The sequence below is a fragment of the Corvus cornix genome, chromosome 3, assembly GCF_000738735.6.
Source record: "Corvus cornix cornix isolate S_Up_H32 chromosome 3, ASM73873v5, whole genome shotgun sequence".
NCBI classification, from domain to species: Eukaryota; Metazoa; Chordata; class Aves; order Passeriformes; family Corvidae; genus Corvus; species Corvus cornix.
The window spans coordinates 21,946,147-21,970,414 of NC_047056.1; the positions used below are offsets into that span (position 1 = coordinate 21,946,147).

Genomic DNA, 24,268 nt, shown 5'->3' on the forward strand with positions numbered 1-24,268 from the left:
AGGCAAAACTCTCTTCTCTCCAAAGCAAAGCAAAAAGAGGTTAGCAAGGCTCTGCTAAGACCACTGACCCCAACATCTGCTCCTTCCTTGTCTGGTCCATCTTTATTCAGCTTCTCCACTTGCCAACAGCCTAGTCTATCTTATTACTCTCAGAAGGACATTTCTCAAACTTGCCAACCTTAGGATCTCAACAGCAAAGCATCAAGGCGACCACCCACAGCCTACCCAAGATGACACCAATTCCCCACTGCCCAGAGCTGCACACTTCCCCAGCCCTCCTGCACATCACAGAGCCACTGCAGTCCTCTGGCAGCAGCTCTAATCCCTCCTGATGGGTCCCTGGGCCAAGAAGATGGAGACAGAGCTGCCTTTGGAGAAGAAGAGCCTCTGATCTGCCAAGAGACAGTGAGGTCCTGTTGGGGCAGCACATCAAGCTGTCACCCGCTGCCAGGAGTCTGGAGCATCCTCTCTGCTGCACCCTGATTAGCCCCCTCTGCCCGGCAGCAGGGGTGCAGGAGATTCATTGCATGACACTAGCAGGCACTGGGATCACTTCCACCGCTTTGCCACTCACAAGTTGGGATTTTCTTGAGGACATTGCAACCTTTGGGGCCAGGGCTCCCCAGCTCTGCTCATGCAGATGGCTCAGGCAGCAACCAGCCCTCCACCGGCCCCGGAGCGCAGCAGCCAGCCCTGTGCTGCCAGTCTCAACCACTGCTGCCAGCAGCAGCTGCTCGGCACCTTTTAAGCAAGTCCCATTCCCCCTGTGGGAGTTGGCTCTGCCACCTCTTCCCAAATGGCAGCTGGAGCCACACGAGGCACCCTATCCTGGGGGCTGCCTGAGCCCCTCACGCACACCCCATGGCCTGACTGGGGCTGCCAGCATCCTTGCTGCTGCTTGGCCCAGTCCTTACTCCCCCCCTTGCCCCCACAACCATTCCCCTAAGCAGGAGCTACGCCCCAGCCTGGTGATCTTGCCATGGCCCTTGTCCCCCTGCAGCACCATGGTGCGACACCCACAGGGGGTCTGGCCCTGGAGGCACAACCATATGGAAAGTCCTTGGGCACCAGGATGGCCAAAGGCCGACATCTGGTCCTCACTACACCCCAACCTACCCTTTGTTGATGGGCACACGCCAAACAACCACCATTAATGTACGTGGTGCCACGAACCACCGCAGGGCAGAGCCTGCAGGAGGCCTGGGCAACCACAGCGTGCAGGAGGCTGCTGGGCAGGAGCGTGGCCAAGGGAAACAACAGGCCCTGGCCACATGAGAGCAGCGTTTCCAATAGTCCCCCGAGCACAGCAGTCCTGAGGGAACGAGCTGCTGAGATGAGGGAATGGGCAACACTCCACAGGGCGCTGCTGCAAGCAAGCAAGCAAATCCCACACACCAAACTTCTTGGGGCCTGCAAAAAGCTGTGGGGCGCTGATTTGAAAGGCATGGGTGGCTCTGGAGATGCACAGAGCTGAGGGGTGGCTGCCAGAGGTGCTGCTGGCTGGAGGAAGACATTGGGGTGCTCGGCCACAGGATGGCATGTGCCAGTGCCCAGGAAATGGCCCCTCACAGGGAGCACAGGACCAGGCAGCAGCCAGCAGCCACAGCGCTCAGCTCACAGCACAGCCCTCACAGAAAGCACAAACCCAAAGAAACTAATACACTTTTTCATTTTATTGCTAAAATCCCTACCATAAATCTCACCACAGAGGAAGCTTCTGTTTCTCTGGCTTCCTACTCAGCGTCCTTGAGAAAACAAATGACACCACACTCAAAAAAAAAAAAAAAAATCCCATAGTGGTTTACTTCAAACTTCCCTGTACCTTGTTATGCTGAGTGCTTCATTTAGAGAGGGCTGACCTCCTCAGCCTTCTTCATCCCAGTGCCCTTCGCTGCGGGGACACACCAAGGAACAGGTTAGCACTGGAGAGAGGAGCGGGGTGGATGTTCCAGAGTGGGTAACCCTGCCAACTCAGCATCCCAAAGGTGCACCAAGAGTCAGCGTGACAGTGACTGCTGTCTGCGAGGTGATTTTCACAGGAGACACAGGAGCTGTGCTACAAGAATAGAAGCTGTGAATACAGCCATTCAAAGTTATGCCCCTTGTATTTCATGAGATGCAGTTTCTCCTGTAGGTCTGGGCAGGGGCCCAGGCTCACCTCATGGTAATTCTACCAGGGCAAGCCTTCAAACATTTTGTATCCCAGTTCCTCTAAGTAGGACACAAAGAACATTACAGGGTGGTTCAACAGGGTGCAATGAATTACCACTTTGAGATGCCCTAAGTGTGTAATCTCCTTTACCTGAACATGCACAGGAGAATAGGAAAATCTATAGGTTTATTTTAGTGTGTTTTACATAGACTGTAACTGATTCCTGTGGAAAAAAGGCACTGATTTGTTTTGCTATTAGCCATTAGGTGTAATAGAAGGAAGTAGGAATGAACAGTCATCAAAATGGAGATGTGCATCACAGGGCTTCATAAGATACCAAAAAGAAGGTACCTAGGAGCATTTCAAGTCATTAAAGCCAAGGACAAAAAGCACTGATCGGGTAAGAAGGTGAGTTTTCAAGAAGTAAATGTAAAGTTCAGAAAGGTAATGTCTGAATTAGGCTTGAAAGGTTTTGTTTATTAAAAGAATACATGTAAACACCAATACAACACAATACATGATCAAGGAAAAAAAATAAAGATAGAAGCAGGATTGGTTTTGTGCAATTAACTCCAGGCCGTGCTTCACTTGACAAAACAATTATCTGACTCAGTGGTAATATTACAAAAACTTGTAGCATCTCAAAGGCTCATTTCTAGCAAGTCATATTGCCATTCCTTCTGCTCTCCATGATCTAGATTTCCTCACACTAACATACCTGAAAAAAAATATTTTGGTGTCATTAACTAAACAATGCTTTGATCATCTGGTTTCTGGCAGAACTGAGTTTTCTTCCTGCTTCTCACAGAGACCAGCTTGTGCTCCCGTGCTATCTTATCCTGTCTTTGCTTGCAGCCAGCACACGGGCACAACCTGAACAAGACAGCATTTCGAAGTAACATGGAAAATACTTTTTTGTACAGTTATCACCAGGCAAATGCAATGGGACAGAACAACACAGGCAGTGGCATTATGTGGTGGCGGGGCTAGAGAACCCCAGGGAGGGAGTCAGGTGGCCGAGGGGAGGGAGGCTTTCCTTGAGCAATGAGCCCTCTCCAGAGTCACAGCCAGGGCAGTGCTGGAAGGAAGCTCGGGATCAGCCTGGTCTCTGCATTAGAGATTTCCGACCCGCTCGGCACAGGAAGTTGTTCCTGTGGCTCACCTGAGGGAGTTCCTGTTATGAAGCCAGAGGGTGGTGGGTTGAAACATAGTTTCTGAAAGTGATGTAATCTTGGACGGCTCTGGGTAGGCAGTGATACTAGTGACCTGGTTACAGCCTGCAGTGTTGTGACAGCCCCTCTGCTGGCCTGGTGATCACAAGAAAGGGAAGAAAAAAAAAAAAAAAGAGGGGAGTGGAATAATTTAAAAAGGAAAAAAAAAAGTTTCCAGATTTCCTTTGTTTAAGTGAAGCATTTTCCTTTTCCACTTTATTTGAATACACCGACCTGGTGTCTAACAGATGGAGACTGTGCAGATGCACTTTTGGGAGTGCCCATAAAATACACTGCTAAAATACAAATGGAAGGATACTTTTTTTTTTTTTTTGAGTTGTAAATTCAATAATTGTTGCTGTCACCTCACTTTCCCAAAGGAATTTGCCCTTTGTTCTCCGGATAAAGCTGGGGAGAAGAAGAAAAGGGGGGAAAAAAAAAAGAGTGCAAGCCAAGGGAACATTTAGGAAAAAACCCATGGATCCATAATCTGTACATTGTCGTGCACAGCGTTTGTACATCAGGAACCCAAACAGGCAGGGCTGCTTAGCAGCAATAGCAGCACTCAGCAAAATATTCTGCATGTCTTCTATTCTTCTCCCATTCTCCAGACGTTTCTAGCAAACAAACAGGTCAGCTAATTGGCTCCTCCCCAAGTCTTACCCACTAGGGTTTGCTCAGAGATGTCACTTAGTCATTTGGCATGAGCAAATCCCAGGCTCCTTCCTGTTCAAGCAGCAGAGTGAGTGAAGGCTTTCTTTGATTTATTAAGACTATTAACAAACAAACGGGAGTTCAGAAGCTTCCTCAAGCACAAGAACACGAGCAGAAAGGTTTTTTTTCCTGAAGTAGCAGCTAAAAATAGGACACTTAGAGGAAGTAAAGTTCATTAAATGATAAAGCAGTGGCTGCAGCGATGAGAGAAGAGTTTTTCCTTTTTTATCTATATATTTATTTAGTGTTATGTGTTCTTGCTCCTTATTAGAGTGCTAAAGCAGTGTTTATCCAGCTGAGGAAAAGAAGATTTCCCTTTCTGTAGTGACTTTAACGTGTAGCTCATCAAATACAACAGAGTCAAGAGTTTTAAACAGACATTGCCAGCCAACAAAGTACAACATTTGACAGCATTATTTGCCTTTTATATGCTCTTTCCAGAATGGGAAATTATATGCTATTTTCAAGACACATTCCACAGTATTATGCAACAGCTTTCTTAATTTTTAATGGATATATTATTTTTAATGTGTCAACTTTTGCATAAAGCATTTTAGTATTTTATTTAGTATTTTCTGTAGCATATACCATTAATAAATTATTTGGTTTTTCCTTCCCCACACCCCCAAGAGCTGCACTTAGCATAGGGAAATGGTCTATTGACACAATAAAAAAATACTTTCAACTGGCACCATCTATAGACACTTCCATCACCGGACAAAGCACCAGGAGGACATTCCTGCTCCTGCTTAGCTGAGAAGCTGGCAGTGCCAAACATGCTGCCCAGGAGTTGCCTCACAAACCTTCCTTTGATGAAAGGACTCACACAAACACACACGTAGCAACCAGTTGTGGTAAAAACAAGCCAGCACCCTGTACAACCAGTGACTCCTGTTAAAAGTGTTCACTTTTGGCTCCATTGCTCCAGCATCCTTTATCCATTATGTCCAAGTGGTTTCAGACATCCAAAGGAAGCGAGTCAGGGTGCTCCTGTGCCAGAGAAACCTGTCCAGTTGACCTGAGTTTGTTCAGAGGGCACGTGTCTCTCATCTCTGCAGATCTGCCCATTCTATAAGGGCAAAAAATGGATGAGATTTGATGTCTTCAACACCAGCAACGCCAGCACCAAGACGCTCCGCAGGATTAAACTGCAAAAGCTTGACATAAAAGAAAAATACACATGATTCAGTGAGTAAGAACAAAAACAACTGCTTAAAAGTTCCATAAAGGTCTAAGGTAAGGGACATCCTACCGTTTTCCTGCTCTATGAATTACTTTCAAGAGTGCAAAAGCATACTTGAAATTCCTAAAATCCAGTAAATGGAAGAAGACTCTCCTTTCCTTGAGTCTCAGTCTTACAGTCTTCAGAGACTACTGATCACAGCATGCAATTCCCTGAAGCACTGCACACTGGGACTTCATTTTAAGTGTAACCTCATTTTAAAAAGAGACAGCAGCAGCCAGAGCCTGCAGCAGTAGAACTCTGGACGCTGCGTTTGCTTCATGTTAACCTTTGCTCACACCACTGTGTTATGGCTACATCAGGGATAGTGGTCTGTAACTTTCCGTTTCATAAATTGTGAGTTGGTCCTAAAATATCAGGATAGCATAGCCAGCTCTCCATTTCCTAAAAAAAAAAAAAGGTTTTAAAGAGTCCTACAAATGGCCTAAAACTGAAAAATCAAAACCCCAGTGAAAGAAACAAAACAGCCTAATGGCTTCATGGAAATTTCCTGAAAGTCAGCACCTCGTTTGCTTTTTAGTTGTACATCACATGCTGAATTCATGTGAAAAGGAAATCACAATATTTACATCTGTTTAAAGATACCAATCCATATAAAAGGGAATGCAAAGGTAAACTCCAAAGAGACTAATAAAGACACACAAACATATTCTGCAGTTTTCAAGAACTGTTTATACTCTATTCAATTACAGCCAGTACGAAGGCATGATCTCTTGCTTGCTTTTTCTGCAACAGCTAATAGGATAACTTCTCCCAGTTGTCACTTGGAAAAATGTGTATTCATATCTTGACACAGTCAACATCTAAGTGAGTCTACATCCATAAACATAGGAATTTACACATTTTAAGATGGCTCTGCTATTTGCAGTCATAGTGTCACATAGTAAAAGTAGCTTGCTGACAGTGAATGGTGCTGCTCTGGTATCTCCCACAAGCCAGCACACACAGATGCAGCCAGGGTGTCTCTGTCTTCCCTGGAACTACAGGCAGCACCAGCACAGGGAAACCAAGCATGGTCACTTATTTTCTGGATTTTGTCCTTCCAGAAGAGCTTTGATCTTAGAAAACAAATGTGAACTGAAACAGATACCTATTGAAAAGTCACTTTGCATATTTTGCTGGTAGTAGAAATTGGAGGTTCCTGAAAAAATCCCTGAGTGCACAATACCAAACCAACATCAAAAAAGAACTTTATCTTTCAGCAGAAGTAAAAAGATCTCTGTGTTTTAGATGCTGGCTAAATGAATAAGGTGTTTACAATGAAGTCACCTGGACTGGAAGCCACAGCAGGAGACAGCGCCTGACAAAATTTTCTGTATAGCTGAACACTGATCCCAGAGAGTTACTCTGTGATGTTTTGACCTGTTTACCCTTGGCAGAGGGGGGAAGGAAAGTCGCAATGACAAATTGCTATCCATGCCAAGAGAGCTCTCTTCCTTTTCCTGACAAGGCTTCCTCAACAATGAATGGCAGCTTCCTTGGATAGTCACACAACAAAAATGTGATTTACTGCTTCATATAACCGAACCTCCACCAGATAAGTCACCACCCTACACCAGACAGCTTGACCTAACAGGCACTGGGGAGACTGTTCTCTGAACAGACATGGCCTTCTAACACAGCTGTGAGTGGCAGAAATACATTTGCCACTTAAACCCACCAGTGGCAAGAGAGACATTCTTTGGCATATGTGAACATAGGCAATACATTAGTCTACAGCAAAAAACAATCCTTCACTGGCAGGGATACGTGGGCTGGATGACTTCATTTGTCTTCTAGTCGTAATAGGAGGAATTCCCTTAATGAAGTGTAGTTTTGCTTTCCCTCAGCATTATAGCATCTATGGGTGAGGGTAAAAATTTGCTACCATCCAACTACATAAATGCAGATTATATAAAAATGGGATTTTTCTTCAGTCATTTCCCTTTCTACCTTTGCCAGAAATACAGACACGTGCTTTCACCTTCAGTGACTTCATGTCACTTAGTCAAAATAGGTGGTGTCCAAACATACAGTTCCATTTTCACTAATCATTTCACAGTAACAGCACACAAATCAATCTGTCACTGGGTCTTTTCACTCACTGAATTTGCAAAATCTGTTTCCTTTGTTTTCTTCAAGAACTACTTAGTCCTCTCTGCTCTGTTCAAAACTACATCTAAGTGATGCCATTATTTATGCATCCACTAGCAATGCATCCACTATGCATCCTCTTCAAAGCTTAACAGCACAGTTCACACAAATCTCTTCTTCTTCTCAAGTGGAACAGGTCAGATCTAGGCACCACTTCCACAGTTATGTCAAAATTAACTAGCAGGAAGATTGCATTAATTGAATTTCAAGACCCTGTACTACAAGTTCAGTCATGACTACCTAAAGCTAAGAGTAAACTAAAACCATCAAACAATACTATTGCCATTGATTTTAAAATGGTGTATCAGTCTGGAAATTTGTCTCTATTTTACAGTTTTGCCTTTTGTCCAACCCACCACTTATCTTCTGACTACAAAAGTCATTGGATTCACCATTTAAAGTACTTTTCGTAACAAATGGGATCCAGAAGGTTTCCTGGAGGAGAGTTATAGACTTTCAACCACAGCAAGGTCATAACTTCTGATCAGTGTGCTACAGGTTTCATAGGATTTTGGGCTATCTTGCTGAATTGGCATCAGCATTTTTTAGTTTAGTTCATTACAAATGCTTCCATGAACATTTAGGGCAGAATTCCTAAGATGTTCATGCATCACCAGCAGGTGTTTCCAAAGCATTTGCCAAACTTGTTCTTTGAAGAAATGGCAAAGCACTCCAGTTTTCTACAAACACAGCTGGCAGCAGAAGTCAAGGTTTCCAGATGCAACAAGACAACTTGGGCAAAATCCATCAGTGCTGACAAAAGAGCCATCCACGTTCCTATCAGCAGGTTTCTGGTTTTACATTTACTTCACCAGAACAAGTTAGGGAGGCAAGTATTTGCCCTATCCACACATGTACATAAGAGAAAAAAAATTCTCCCCTCACCTACCTGCTGAATCAGTGATCTGGCCTCCTTCGATACATGGTCTGGTATACTCAAAGAAGTGTGAGTGTTTATTCCTGATGGATGGCACTCAACCAGAGACTGGAGGAGAAAAGGAAAAAAGGAAAAAAAACACCAAAGTAGGCAGGCACATTTATTAATTTCACAACTGCAGTGTTAGATTATCTCCTAATATCCATGCAAATTTAACACACAAAGCCAAAATTCAGCGCTTCCTAGTATGAAGTACTGGTTCTGGGAGGAACCAGTCTACAGGTGCTGATGAGCTCCCTGAGATACAGCTTTAGAACATTTACATCTTAAAGCTTCCATGCCATTGCTCAAATTTGAAGAGCCTGGGAATTTGGTGGACTTTGCTTTCTTCGTGCAGAGCTGTCAACCAAACACCAGTTTGATCTGGCTGAGCACTCTTTGTCTCAAAATACTGAATCAGTATGTGACAGCAACATATGGCTTCTATGCAGTCCCAGGAAAGAATACTCGAAGTATTAGGGCAAAAGTTTTGTACGTGTACAGACGGAATGTTACAGAACTTGGATTTCACTGTAGCTAAGAGGGCAGCATAGTTTTGGTTATTTTTTTCAGTCCTTAGTTTGATACAGCTTTATTAAGTTGTTCTGCTGAAGGCTGGGCATGTTTTGTTTCTCTTGTTGCATGCAGACTAAGCAAATTGAGAGTGCACAGGTTGGTAAAGCTCATCTGAGAGAGACAATCAAATGAATCACAACTGGGAACACCACTGGTGAGAAACTACTGGCCAAGACGTCACTTTTATCGAGTCACTTGCCCCCAGCCCTACCTTCCCAGTGAGAAGTTCGAAAAGAATGGCACCCAGGCTCCACCAGTCACAGGCTTCTGTCTCTTCTAGGATAGCACCAACCTCTAAACATGAGACATTTCAATTAATATTAAAAAGGTCAGTTACACCTTCAAAATTAACATATATTTACAAGGTGACTGTTTAATGCTGACAGAACATATACTAAATACCACAGAGCTTTCATTATGCCTGCAATTTAGTTAGCCCTTTAGCCACCTACAGATTGCATTGTTCAAGCACAGCAACACCATATATTTCATGCATAATTTGTCTTTTCCATGCATACACAGGCACTTCCTAGACTTGCAGGCATTACAGTTATGATTCTCCTATACTGGACAAAACTGGACAGTGACAGACAGTAAAGCAAAACATATTTAGAGAATTCCCCTTGGCCAGAAGAGCTGAGCAGACCAGAGTGGCCTGAAACATCCATAAAAGCAGCACTAGGGAGGGTGCAGTAGTCTACTGCATGCCTTAGTTTTGTCTTAGAGAGCAGGATTTGTCTCATGGCTAACCCACACCCTTTCCTGGGATCACCATGGGAGGCTTTTCACAATGGTCTCATAGAGATATCAAATCTTTCCACAGCATAACCACTGCCTGTGACTCTGTATTGCTACAGCCCAGCCCAAACTGTACATGGGTATGAAAAGTTGTTTCCCCTTGCATCCAACCCAACACTGCTATTGTGCACCGGCACAAGGGACAGCAGGGAGGGGAGATGGGAGTGACAGTCCCTGGCCATACACACACACGTATTCAGTCGCATGATGTGTGCAGAAAACTTGGCCTTCACTGACTCAGGCTTTAAACTACAAAAATTATTAAATACAAACATTATTAAATACACACCACACTGTCTGCTCTAAAGCAGGCAGAAAACCAGATTGCAATGAAGATGAAATCTTCATTTTGACTGTCAAAAAAATGCAGAAGCTGCACTAAAATAGCTTTGGTGGCAAAAGCCACGAGAGCTCCCCAGCAGAGGACAACAATTAGCATACAGTCACATAGCTGTTACTGTGAAAAGCAGTGCAGCATGGGCAAAAAATCCTGCTCATCATTTTATGGAGCTTAGCATGAGCACGGCCAAGGAGAGCTCCAGATGAGTCCCAGCGCAGGGTCAGGAGAGGGAGGCATCACCTCAGAGCTCCCCAAGAGGCAGGAAGCACACCCAGGCTGAGCTCAGGGATGTGCAGAGGGCTGCCCCCTCCTCAGGCAGCTGCCACACGAGCTGGAAGAGGCTCAGCACCTCACAGAACTGAGGCTGCTGTTTCAAGAGCAACAAGGAAGGATGGCTCAGACATTGTTTCTTGAGGTAGGACATCCCTCACACTGAAAAGTTTACTGCACTTAATGGCCTTTGAATGACCGATACATCACTATAAGGGTGCCACACATCAGAATTTATTCCACTCCTTACAGATTGATACTCCTACCAGCACCAAGAAACTTTTACAAAGATGTAACAGCAACCACATGAGGAACTGTAGCAGCATAATTACATCCATTTTTAAAATGTTTTACCAACCCATGTAAGCACCCAGATGAAGCTGAAATTATGGTAAATTGAGAGAATTTGTGTAAAAATCAAAATTTGTTCCTGCAATTTATTTTTAAAGCCCTTCAGAAAGGCAGACCTTCTAGGTAACTGTCCTTTAAAAAAAAGAAAAACAAACAAAAAAAAAAAAAAAAACCAAAGCAAACAAAAAAACCCCCAAAGTTTGGCCTTTCCACACAAACCTGCTGGTGAAAGGTTTTCATAGCATTTCTCAGTGAAACCTACTAAAAGGAAATGCCTTTTCAGTTCAAGGGAGCTTTCTTCCCAACAAGTGAAGATTTTTATTTTTAAATTAAGTTACACACTTATTACAGAATAAGGACAGCAAAGCCAAGAATTAATAAGATTGACTACTACATTCTCAGCTCCTATACTACCATTAACTATCCCATATTGACACACCTTAAATTTTATAATAATTCCACAAAAGGAAATAATCCATTCTTCCCAAATACATTCAGTGGGAATGGGTCTCATGAGTTACAGCCCAATAGAAAAAAAAATTACCTAAATATGGGAAAAAAAATATAATTCAGAGCACAGAGGAAAGAAATTCTACAAAAAAATTTTTTTCTCAGTTTTGGTATTATTTCCTTTCATGTTGGCAATCAGAGATGCTGATCCAGTTCTCTGAAGACCCGAAGTTACACTGCCTTCCTTCACAGAACTGTTCATTACAGGAAGTAGCACTGATGAAGAAAATGGACATATATAGAATCAGAGTCAAAAAGTAAACCAGAGTCTACTTCTTCAAAATCCAAGCTCATATTTCCAATTTCAAGAACACTTTCAATATATGCCAAGCCAAAAAAATGTCACTGCAGTTCTCTGACAAGAGCAGCACTGAGTTCTTCCATCCATTTTGGCCATGACCAAACTGACACGAGTGGAATAAATTAAGAACAGTCAAGTAACACAGATTTCTCTCAGGACTGAACAACTCTGCCTGTATTCTCATGCACAAGCAGAAACTGCATGACAAGTCATCTGAACCAACACAGAACAGAAAATGGAAAACTCAGCTGAGGGCAACGCCTGAGTCCCCTTTTTCACAAAAACTAAATTTTAGCCCAACTTTTTTCCTATCATGCAATGTCTGCTTTCCTGCTGCTTTCCCTAGGTTCCAAAGTTTCCTTGTTTCAGGTTAAAATAAATGTTTTCCTTAAAAAAACAAGAAAAAGGAAAAATCACTGTGTATACTACAAATAAACATATGTTGTTTACATTTCCTTACTTCAAACAGATCATGTGACTTCTGATGCAATACACTGATCATAATAAGCCCAGGATACCACATCAATATTACTGCATTTTATCTTGACTAAACATCATGGGAAAATTTAGAAACTGTAGATTATGAAGTGCTTTTGAGGGACACAGAGTAGCTGGCTAATATAATATACCACACGGGGCATATGCTTTTTTTAAAGCTTCAATATTGCAATAAATCTGAACTACAATATCTGCCTTCACTAAGAAAACATTTTCATCTCAATCCATCGGCAAAGTAATTTAGACAATAAATGGTAGTGACACATAAGCTTAAGTGAATAACATGGGGATATTTGTGCCAAATCTTTCCTTCATGAACCTTGAAATCAAGGACCTTACCCGGATTTGTATAAAAATAAACATGTGTACACACGTACACAGTGTCGGTGATTCTAGGACTAGCAGAACAACATCTGCAAAACTCAACATTCATATCATCCTCAAATAGAAAACATTCATATCATCCTCAAAAACATTCATATCATCCTCAAATAGAAAATCAGAGAAATAATAAAGTAGTGAAAAAAAGACAATAGCTCTTCCAACTACTGCAATTTCATTAAAGGGAGAGCTTTCCTCTTTCTCCCTTCCTGAAGCATGGCCATGACATCCAGCACCAAGTAGCACAAGTCAACAGCAATGCTAAATTCCTGCACAAAGCAATTCCTGCAGCAGCCGCTGGGATAACTGAAGGGAAGGAGACTTGTAAAATGCTATCAGGTTTAGACAGGGACAGATGGTGCAGGTAAACACCTTCACTACCCTGCACTGTCCTCCTTCCAGAGCAGCTGCTCTCAACTGAAAGGCCATTTCTTTATGGTTTCCATACTTACCTCAATATTTGCATTATACACAGCAACACCTTACTTCCTGATAAGGGAGACATAGCTGACAACACTCTATTTTAAACAGTGCCAGCTCTGAAGTAAAAAGCAGAACTTCACCTCTCCTGAACACACATTCTCAATAAAGCTATTAATGGTAAACCAAGGCCTATTTTCTCATTCTTTCTACAGCGCCTTTACTTGAAATATACCCTTCATGCTGAAGGATTTTAAAGGCTTTTACTAGCACACCTGCCACATTTTCTTCCAAAAATAGCTTCCTCCAGGCTGACAATAATGCCTCATGACCAGCACACACAAACACTAGTTAAGATGAAAGAAGCCTGGCTTACAGGAGGCCTTAGACATTCACTGTGCAACTCAGGCCAGATGGCTTGTGAATCACCAAGAACAAAAACTTAATCAAAAATTTTGTAGGACAAACTGTAACATCAAAAAAAAGATGCATCTCAAGTCAGCTCACAGGAAAACTGACTCTAGACTCTAGGTGGATGTAGTGCTTCCCCAGACACCTAGGAGTCAGGAAAGGCTTTGCACTGAGATGGTTTCTTGGAATTAAGAAGAGTGGATTGATAAGTATTTCAAAACCTGAGGAGGCTCTTTCTCTTACCCCACACTCCAAGCACAAACAGCGTACTCTCAAGTATCATTTCTGCACTGATAAGAAAATAAGGAGACCCATCTGAACTACCATCAGGTATCTGAAACTGTTCATGAGTAATTGGACTTGTTAAACATCCTGAAAAGAAACACAATGTATTCCCCTTCTGTGGCCATTAAGATAAACATTGCATGAAAAACCATTAGTGACACTTGGAAATTCTATTTACCTTACACTCACCTAATTTTAAAAGATTACTGTTTTATCATATTTTGATATCTATATATGTAAAGAAACATTTCCAGAGAATCAAATAAAGCAACTCCAACCTAATTCACTCTCATCAGACTCAGTCAGCCAAGATACCATAAGGTACAGTCACTAAATAAAACATCCCACAAGCAATCTGGCCATAACACTTTGCCTAAAATGCTTCAGCAATTTATAAAGCATAGAATTGAACCATCTATATTTAAGAAGTTTATCATGGTCTTTAAACAATAAAGTAGTGAGGCAAGTCCAATGAACATTTGCTAAGATCAAATGGAGTATGAAAATAGGAAGTTTCATTTGAAAGTTATTCAAAAACATATAAACACCTATGTTTCTCTTTAGAAAAAAAAAAAGAAAATAAAAAATAATAGAGGGAACTGTGGTTGTTCTTTCTTTTAGCAGCCCAAGCTGGAATCAAAACTTCCTCTAAAATGATCATGTGACATAAGAGAAAGTTTTATTGCTGTTGTTATTGAAACAAAGCAAACATTAATTAACCTCATAGCTAGCTCCATTTACTTTCATAAGGCATCTTGTACACTATCTTCAAGTTTTAGTCCCCTCTGTAATAATAATAATCATAATCATAATAAATAAACACAGGTAAAGTACACTTCCTTCTGGAGTTAACAACTGGCTTTTATGACAGCCAGATTAAAACATCAGATTTTTACAAATCAGCAGCTTGGACACATCTTACTGCTTATTCTGGTTACAGAGCCTAAGAAAAACCACAGGACCATGTACTTCACCTGAAACACGCAGTGTACTTACAACAAGCCTGAGTACAAATGAGATCAGGTTTTTTTCAGAAAATACCTGATGCTCTCCCCAAACCTATGCTTTCAATTAGCTACTCCAAGTTCACAACATTTTGTGTTCTGGGAGCAGTCAGTTGTTGTCATTTTCTGTGGAACACTCAGGTGTCTCTAGAGAGCTGTCCCACTCCAAATGCTTGTTGTAAACCTGTTACTCCCAGTAATCAGTACTTCTTCTGCACCTCCAGACCTTATTCACACCGGCCATGTATTTTTCATGTTAATGTTTAATCCTATTTCCTACTGCCAGGGCTTTTCAAATCAAGCTTCTGATTTTGATGCCCAAAACTCCTTCACCTATCCAGATTTTTTCTTTTCTTTTTAGGATAATCCTGAGACATTAATGTCACACAAAAATCTAGGACAGAGTCAGAGATAAAAAGCAGGAAGTCCAGTCTTACACTATAACCACGAGACCAGCCCGCCCCTCGACACCTCTCAGGGTCAATGGCACTTTAATCTACCACAGTTATTTTGCTTCTTAAATAATCTACTCAAATTAAATTACTATAATACAGAATAGCAGATTTAATGAGTGCCTGCAAACTCCTACTGACAAACACACACACAAATAACATGCAGTTTTTCCAGCATCAAATGTCTATTTGGTAAACAGAGGCAAATAATCTTTTTCCTTATTCAGTAAATAAAAATTATAGCATGCAGGCTAATAATATCAACTAGCAATTTTTATTTTCATGCCACACATTTGAGGTGATCAACTGCAATTTGCATCTGTATTTTCAATTGTTTAAGAGCAGAATTGACATCTTCATTTGGGAGTACAAAAATCAGGTTGCACATTGAAACATTTTGGTCTGGTTTTTTGGGAACAAAACCCTTCACGCACAAAGCCTTCTTTTTGCTTAGGTTTTGCACTGTGTACAAGTAACAGCAGATTACATAAAACCAAATTTACCATATATTTATGTGTAGGCTTCTGTGAAGGCTAGTTTGTGTAAATAAGGCTTGATTATAGCACACAGCTTATGAAAGCATCAGAATAATACGATGCATTACTGATGGCCAGTTTCCTACTTACATTTTCTATGAAGCTAAGCTCCCTTTGGCTTTAGGATCTCAAGCAGCAAATCTCCAGTTTTTAGTAAACACAGTCTGGCAAAAACTTGTTGTTTAAACAAGAAAGAAAAAAGACTCTACAAGCAGCCCAGTCTGAAACCTCGTCCTCCAAAAACACTACAGGGATGCAACAGAAAGCATCCTCACTGCTGGAGCAAGAACTCGGGGAGTGTAAATAAAACATCTCATTCACACATCATATTTACACAAGATGTCAGACCAGCAAGCTGCATCTACAACGACACTTCACAGGTTAGACTTAAGGATTTCTCTTCATGAGAAAATTCTCAAATCTGTTTCAGCTGAAGACAGCCTTGACTAGGCTATGGCTGCAGACCATTCTGTCTTTCTCACAGGTCTTAAGCATGCCGAGAAGGGTCTTTTTTTTAAAAAAAGTTACCAATTTGGTTTTTTAAATTGTGACTGTCGAGAATGGAATACAACTATTACTGTATTTAAAAGTTAACAACTCTTTATATTTAAGATCACAATGCTGGCAAAATCAATACTTAAAATAACAGAAGGTGATAATTTGCATTTCAAAATTCATCTATCTTTCTTTTCCCTCAATTAGACCAAAACATGTTGATTCACAGGTTTGTGTGTGTGTGTGTGTGTTTCTTTTTTAAACTTATTTATAGAGCAGAATAATGGCCCCCCTGCTAGGCTGGCATTTGCTCAAGTTTCTGTCCATGTAAATTGAATCTGTTACTGGAATTTTCCCCCCTTCAGAATACCAAGGCACATTAACCAAGAGATAAAGAGATACATTGCTGATATTATCAGCCACCAGGCAGGTGGATAAAGCAAGGGATTTTTTGTTAGTTTTTGTGGGGATTTTTTGGACAAATATGTGATAAGAGTTCTCAGGGGGCATGGAGAGCAAAGGGCTGTTTAAACAGAAGTGAATCATTCTCATCTGATCTGCTAATAACTTTGTATTCAGACATCAGCTGCTCAGCACACTTTAAAATGTTCAGAAAACAGAATTACTATAAAGAGGAAGAAAGTTACAGGAAACAAAACACATAAACCTCACAATAGTCACCTTAGCCATATTAACCCAGCAGAAATTCTCAGTTACGAGTGCTTAATTTCTTCTTTAAAAGCAAATAGGTTATTCTTGGCCAAAACCCCCACAGTTTCACTTGAAGTGGTGGTGAGTTTATATGGTATGATTTATAATCCAATGTTTCCCTTGTGAATTAGAGAAACAACATTTCACTTATCATAGGTGAACAGCAAAGATTTAGTTTGGCCATTAATCGAAGTATAGCACAGGCACTACTTTTAAGTATCTGCAGACAGCTTTGTTGGTGCCGGAGTTGGTTCAGCAGGAACTTTTGTCTTTTTAAATTGAGCAGAACTATACAGCAGTAAAGAGTGACCCCGCCACACCAACAGATTCAACAGCACCATAACACACCACGACTCTGAGCTTGTGAGCACAATTCTTGATGTGCAAATCATTACAAATGAGCCGCATCTTCCGTCTCCAGTTCGTAGGAGAAGTTAAGCAAATTAGAGGCAGCCAGCGCGACAGCAGCATCCATTAATGGTACAATGCCACCTCCCGTCGGCTGCGGGGAAGTGCCACTCCTGCAGCAGATGCAGCCCTGCTCGTAACTTACACACGATGTAAAATGACAATTGCTATTTCACACAAAACTAATTATGCTGCTCGCAGGGAACGGGATGCAGCTTTTTAAACTATTCCCTTCCCTCAACTTTCTGACACTTCTGCATTTATAATGGTTGTAGTTGTTCTGTTACTTTATATATGCACTGCATAATGTCCTTTTGACATACGCGGTCAAACTGCCTCTCCACTTTTTCGTAGGACAACAGGAGCCGAGCAAGTCCCTGTGCTTCACCAGGATCACTGTTTCTGTACCAACGCTGCCTTGCTTAACCTTAATGCAAGGTTACATTCTAGTGTACAGAAAGCCTTAAACACAAAATCCGAGATCTGCAAACAAGTTCCACGTAGGTGGACCTCTATTCTCCATTGGCTCTGAAAAGCTTCCACACTAATACATTACTACCCGTCGCCTGTCCAGCAATTAGGTCTCAATATATAAATTGTAAAATTTAGACTTCATGTTTTTCTTCAGCAAATAAAATTACTTAAGATTTAAATACATCTTCATGCCCTTCACTGCAAACCACTTTATAACTTACACTGTAGAAAAGCAACATCTGAAACCTCAACAGTTGAAAAGCTACAACTGTTTCAAATACATGTTTAAAACTTTCACATAACTCCGCAACACAATTTCCTATTTTAAACTGAAGATATCCTGCAATCTGTTTAAATTTCATTCATCCTCTCCTTGTTCTGCCTCCAAAATTTGCTCCTCAAAAATCAATGCAGAAAAAGAACCACAGCCCTAGAATCATCATCTGTTCTCAGTCTCTAGCAGCAGACCCTAAAAAGCAAGGTTTATTGATAGACACCTTCCCCTTCTTGCCTACTTTCAAAGAGTGCACTTATTTAAATACTAAATCGTTGAAATCATGTAGCATACAAGTTATCGTATCCAAATCTATTGTAACTCCAACTCTGCTAAAAACACACAGCAAGCTAAACACAAAATTTTTACAAGCCAAGTTTCACTGCATCCTTCAGCCAGGAGAGAAAAGAAGAGGGAAGGCTGAGTACCCAGAGGCAGGGCAACACAGCACATAATCCTGAAAACACCAGGAAAATTCAAAACAAGATAAAGACTCCCTTTGAGTCACTTACTTTAGATATGGTGTTTTATTATTGTAAGAAATCATAAGACCTGATAAAATTTTGGGAAGGTAATTGTTCACCTTTACAAAACTACAGCATTTCCCTCAGCAGAAAAAAAAACAAGTTGTGAGAAACACTTATATTAAAAAGCAACTGAAAAATAGTATTAAAACCTCGAAACTTGTTCCTAGTGTACTAAACTGAAGCACAAATACAATTTCAAAATCCTTATTCCAAGAAGCAGCTTGAGGAGCAATGCTTTCATGATAAAGGGGTTCCAGGGACATGGCACACTCCTCATAATGAAAAAAAAAATATATCATCCAAATGAAGCTTTTTTTCTCCTGTAATATTGGAACCTAGAGAAATCCTATTAACACAATTATTTTTTTAAACATTGGTCAAAAGTTCTAAAGCCACATTTACCAGCAGCAGTAGCCCTAAGAAAGCTGCTTTGGACTCAGCTATACACCATTATTGAATCATTACTCATAACAGAACGGCACTTGGCTCCAAAATATATTTCATGCTGCTAAGTTATACCAAGTATTACTCTCCTACCTAAAAATGAACATGCAACAGCTACACTAAAGTACAAGCATGCTTCACAGAGATAACATTAAGATCAAGAAATATGAAAGAATCATAGAGCAATGCCAATTCATCCACCTTGAATGTATCTAATATTTGCATTTGCAAACCTTCACCTTGCAGCTCACCAGTTGCAGACACACAAAGCAAACGCAGCCTGGGGTAGGGCAGAGAGGGCAGAGAGGGGAGGGCAACTTCAGCAAGAAATGCCCGGATGGGTACCACACCTGTGCTGTGAGGTGGAAATAATGACGGTGGGGAAAACTTCATTCTTGCATTTGGGGACTTCTAAATATTATTTCAACTGCTCCCTAAACACTTAATTACTGCAGGAGTTGGCTGGTTGGGGCTTAGGGGGCAAAAAAAGCCTCTCTTTGGATCCTCATTAAAGTACAGAAAAATTAAGCTTTGACTTTCACAGCTCATTAATGATGACAGGGTGGGAAAAGGCTGCACTTCCATCTTTGCTACGACTCAACTGGGGAGCGCTTTGTTCGAGGCTGGGTTAGGGAGGCAGGAAAACACCTCTCTAACAAGTTGTCACACATGTTGGCAACCTGGACAACCATTTATTTAACAAACACAGTAATTGCTGGGATTCCCCAATTATCTTGTTCTTGAATAAAACTGGCATGAGGGTAGAATGAAGGTGTTGGATTTACTTTGATAGGTGAAAAGAATTATTTTCTGTAATACCTGCCCTTTTGACTTGCACCAGAGCAGAAAAGATTTTATTTTCTATTTATCTCAAGAAGCTGACATACAAAATTTGCTGAGACCCTACCACCCTTACTCAGAGAGACAGTTCCTTACTGCATTTCACTTGCAGAACAAAAACACAGAACAAACACCTGATGCCAAACCAAATTCAGAACTTCCACTGCTGGTAACTCCTAATTCTAAATTTTTCTGAGCACATTTGCAGACTCTGAGGTTGAGGACTACCTGCATGACAAGTTGCAATACCTGGCCAGACCACGCGCTCAGCAGAAAGTTATGCCGGCATTTCAAAGTCAGAATAAAAACGTAGTAATTTCAACTCTAAACACAGTTTTTATAAGCTAGCTATGAAATGTTTAAAAGATGAAGCTGTGTGTGAAACACCTGATTTTTGGCTGTCATTGCCAGAAATCACAGACAGCTATATTAGCAGCAAATAAATAGAGAAAAGGAAAAGAGGGAGGGCTCAGTTTCAAGTGCCATCCTTGCTATAAAAACCCAAGAGATATTGATTTTATCACCCTCATGATTGATGAAAGCGGTTCTAAGAAAAGAGCTCTCTAAACTATTTCAAAGCCCACGGTAGCTCATCAAAAATGTCAGAGGCATCTCTGAGCCTATTAGGGCTGTATTTTTCAAACCTCTGTGGTTCTCCCCCCACCACCCATGTCCTTTGCATGTATAAATTTTTGATTTTTAAGGGTCTTAGTGCCACCTTTTCAATCTCACTTGCTCTTTTCAGTTACCAAGATGTACTCAGACATAGGAAATAACTGCAAGAAAACAGAACATTCCTAACTTGCTTAAACAAGACATTCAGTACAATTACACGTTATGGAAATGACATAACAAACACCACCACAGTTCAACAATAAAGCAGTTATGAGCCCTGTAGCTTTTTAAGACATTATGGAAAAGAAGCAAAGAAAACTCAGATATTGCATGATCTCAAGCTGTTTGCTACAGAGACTCCATGAGAAAATGAAAGCTGCTAATCTACTTTCCAAGTGAAACATTGTAGGTGATTGCTCTAACCTGGGGCACAGTACATTCTCTCTATGGCATCGTTGTCACAGGAATCTTCAACCTCCCTCCACCTGCTAAAATACGTTAGCTGAATGTGTCCTAAAAACAAAACGACAGGAGAAATCAAAACATTTTTCCCTTCCATTTTCTGCAGAAGTGAACTGTAATTACTCCTTTTGTAGCTAAAAACAGTATCATTAAGAATAATGGCATCATTAAGTACTAGAAGCTATTACTGGGGGTGAATTTGCTGCACTGATAATGAAGCTCTAGACAGGAAATGAAGATACTAATTACAAGATAAAACGCCTACTCAGTTAATTGGAAGCAACAGCGAATAAAAAGAAATGCATTTGCAAAAGTTCCTGACCTCTATCATTCAATAAGATGTTGTTTGGGTTCAAATCGCGGCACACAATTCCTTCTCTATGTAAAGCATCAAGGGCTACCACCATTTCAGCTGCCCATCTTTGAATGCAATCCTCTGGGATATTAAACCTGGAGGTTAGCACTAATCTCTCATCGAGGTCCTGAAAAATTTGATGTATTTCCTTCTGCCCTGCTCCTGCTGTTTTGTCTTCCTTCTTTGGTGCAATCTTTTTACTTTCAGCTGCTGGTGACAAAGCCGAGTCTGTCTCCTCTTTCCCGCTGTCTTCAGTTTGGTTGGAAAACAGCGACGCTCCATCATTTCTTAACATGTCTCTGTCCAAGCTAACCTCTTGAGCACCTGAGAGTGGGTTGGAAACACATGAACTTTCTTCTTTGCTTTTCATGTTTAAGGAGCAGGCCCCAAGCTCTTGAAACAGAGCCCCGTCTTCTGAACCACCTACCTCTTGGTCAGATGTAAAGAGGGTCCCAAGAGCTCCCTGAGTGACACCACTTTGCTCATTTGCTTCCTTGTAGGCAGGATCACCCACTTCTGGTGCCACATGATTTGGTTCTTGATCAAATGCTTTGCATGGCTCTACAGAATTATTTAATTGCAAGACATCAGGTGTTTCTAACAACTTTACTTCTGACATGTCCCTGTCAGATTTTGTAAACTTTGTTGGCCTTGACACGGCTGGCTCTTCTGTTTCATCAGACATGCCTGGTAAGTTTATTAGAAGATCAGGCCTTCCTTCATCAATGCTATTCACATCATCAAAAGCAGCATCCTTAAAGGAGATAACTGGCACAGAGTCATTTGAACCCCTGCTCACAGTGTCATGAGCTTTCACACCCATTTTGCTCTCCAGGGCATCCAAGCTTCTGTCATGATCTGGGACGGTAAACAATGGCTTTAAAGGCTCTGATTTCAGGTTATATAATTTTTCTCCAAAATCAAGCCCCAGGAGTTCACTAGTGCTATCTTTGCTGTCTATCCTGAAGAGTTCCATGGGGCTGTTCTTGGATCTAGTTAACGAGTCCAGTATCCTAGTAGGGCTGGCTATTTCGGACTCAGCATCATCAATGAACAGCTTTCGTTCCTGAGGTGCAATCTGGGAGGTGAAGCTGTCACTGCCAACAACACTGCACTTCTGCAGGGAACTCCTCTCTTTGGCATGCAGCCCTTCACCCTCTGCTTTAGCCACTGGTTCCTCATTTAGGGAGCCAGAGTCAATTTTTTCCTGCCCGTACTCATTGCACAACGTTAAATAACTAGTGGTGCACTCCTCTTCTGAGCTGGATGCCGAGTCCATCCACTTGGAACTCTCCTGGCCATCTTCCTGGTTGCTGCTGTCATCCTGAGAGCTTGGTGTCAGGCTGCTCCTCAGTGGGACCACCTTCAGCATGCTCTCCCCATAGCTTTCTCTGGAATCAGTGCTGCTACCAGTTTCTTTAGGACTAGGTGTTGGTTGCTCCAGGTAAATTTTAGTTGAACTGGATGTTCTGGATTCAGGAATCTCAAAGCTCTCTTCAGGGCTTCTGTTTAAGAACTTACTGACGTAAGACCACAGTTTCCCACCTGAAAAAAAAAGAAAAAGGAAGGGATCTCTCAATTTCACTCAAAATAGAAAATTTTTTATGAAACAGGAAAATATCCTCACTCTCACTATATACTCTATCCTTATGACCACAGTTAGTTGGATCTGCTACCTCAGCAGGAAATAATCACAGGGACCACAATTTGCTTTTCACGTAGATTTGTACTATTACATAAATATTTAAAGAGCTGCATCTGAGACTAAGCCACTGGGTTTTGTTTTTAAACTTCTGTAAAGTCTCATTTCAGAGTGTGTCTCAAGTTGCACAGTGGTCACTACTCTCTACCTGCTGTCTCAAAAGAAGTAAAAACTAGGGAAGATCAAATGGTTTAGTGCCCATCACCACTTCTGCCTACACTGAATGATTCTGTATCACAGCTCTAAACTCATAAGCAACATTAGCAGAAATGGACTGAAAACCAAGCAGCAAGGTCAGTAAGGGAAATTACCATATTAGCAGGATATTTTCAGGGTCTGTGTCTCTCTGAAGAAGTTGGGGTTTTTTAGTTAAATATTGATATATTTCTCCCATTAACTTTAGAATTCAAAAAAAGTTTTTTATGCTTTGCTGCACCACACAAGGATTTATGAATACTCTGTTACACTGGCAAACAGTTCCTTCAAAGCACCTAAGAAAGTTACATCTCCAAAAATAAGTTACATTTTAAAAAAACAAACCAGGACTCCTCATGTTTCCAAACACTGCACATATTAAAAAAAGCTTACAAATTTCAAAACATAATTTTAGCAAAATAATTCAAGAAGTTACTGTACCTCTTATATGTGCCAAAGAATTTGGCTTAAAGTTAGAAGGTCTCCTTTGATAACTTCAGGAAAAATGCACTGTCAAGACATTTCTATTTAAAAGATCGTACAAAAATTCTCAAAAATGCAGGACTTCTAACAAATCTTTGTAAAAGAAAAAGTAAGTATCCAGCCCACTGGGCATCTGCAGAGTTGGTGGGTTTTTGTTGGTTTTTTTTTACTTATTTGGATAAAACAGCTTTATATTTTTCCAAAATAGTTTGGGGCTTTTTTAACACTCTCTGTATCAGGCAAAATTCCTTTAAAAAGTACAATAAAAGAAGAAAGTATTTATCATTGCCTAGGAACAGATTTTCTATACTCCCAGGTATTTAAAAAAAAAACTTATCAAAGACAGAAAAACCTTGACACTTTAAAAAATTAATTTGAATAATATAATGTGGAGTTTTCCTGCCCTCCATCCTCCTGGCTAAGACAAGACTTGTTTTTCAAGGGGAAAAAAAACCTCGCTGGTTGTGGTGAAACTAAGTATATTAAAAACACTAAGAGGGAATTCTAACAGCTTGAGTCCAATGGTAAAAACGACAATTTAGATCTGTTAATCCACATGGTTTCTGCCATAAGCTACAAATGGATTTAGCACCAGGTCAGGATGACCCTTGCCACCTTCTAGAATGTGATGAGAAAGGACAGCAGGCAAACAAACAGGAGCAAAGGGAAGCAACGCTCACAGAGAAAGGAACAAGAACTGTTACACTGCCCACTGTATGGCATAAGCACTTTAAATACTTACCCCAGAGGTGCATCCAAAACATGCACCCCAAAGTGTGCC

At 41.1% G+C, this 24,268-nt stretch overlaps 1 protein-coding gene across 5 annotated transcripts in view; it reads right to left on the bottom strand.

The window, feature by feature from the left end:
• Window positions 1-2,608: 2,608 nt before the first annotated feature.
• RPS6KC1 (ribosomal protein S6 kinase C1) overlaps window positions 2,609-24,268 on the bottom strand; it is an 86,342-nt gene continuing 64,682 nt past the window's right edge. For 4 of the 5 annotated variants that reach the window (XM_039567843.1, XM_039567846.1, XM_039567845.1 and 1 more), the window contains 5 exons: window positions 21,075-22,652; window positions 20,714-20,803; window positions 9,157-9,239; window positions 8,343-8,438; window positions 2,609-5,234 (listed from right to left, as the gene is read on the bottom strand). In XM_039567843.1, coding sequence (XP_039423777.1) covers window positions 5,124-5,234; window positions 8,343-8,438; window positions 9,157-9,239; window positions 20,714-20,803; window positions 21,075-22,652 — 1,958 coding nt within the window. In that variant the 3' untranslated portion in view covers window positions 2,609-5,123. The remainder of the gene's footprint in view (window positions 5,235-8,342; window positions 8,439-9,156; window positions 9,240-20,713; window positions 20,804-21,074; window positions 22,653-24,268) is intronic. The other variant, XM_039567844.1, reaches the window with a different exon arrangement.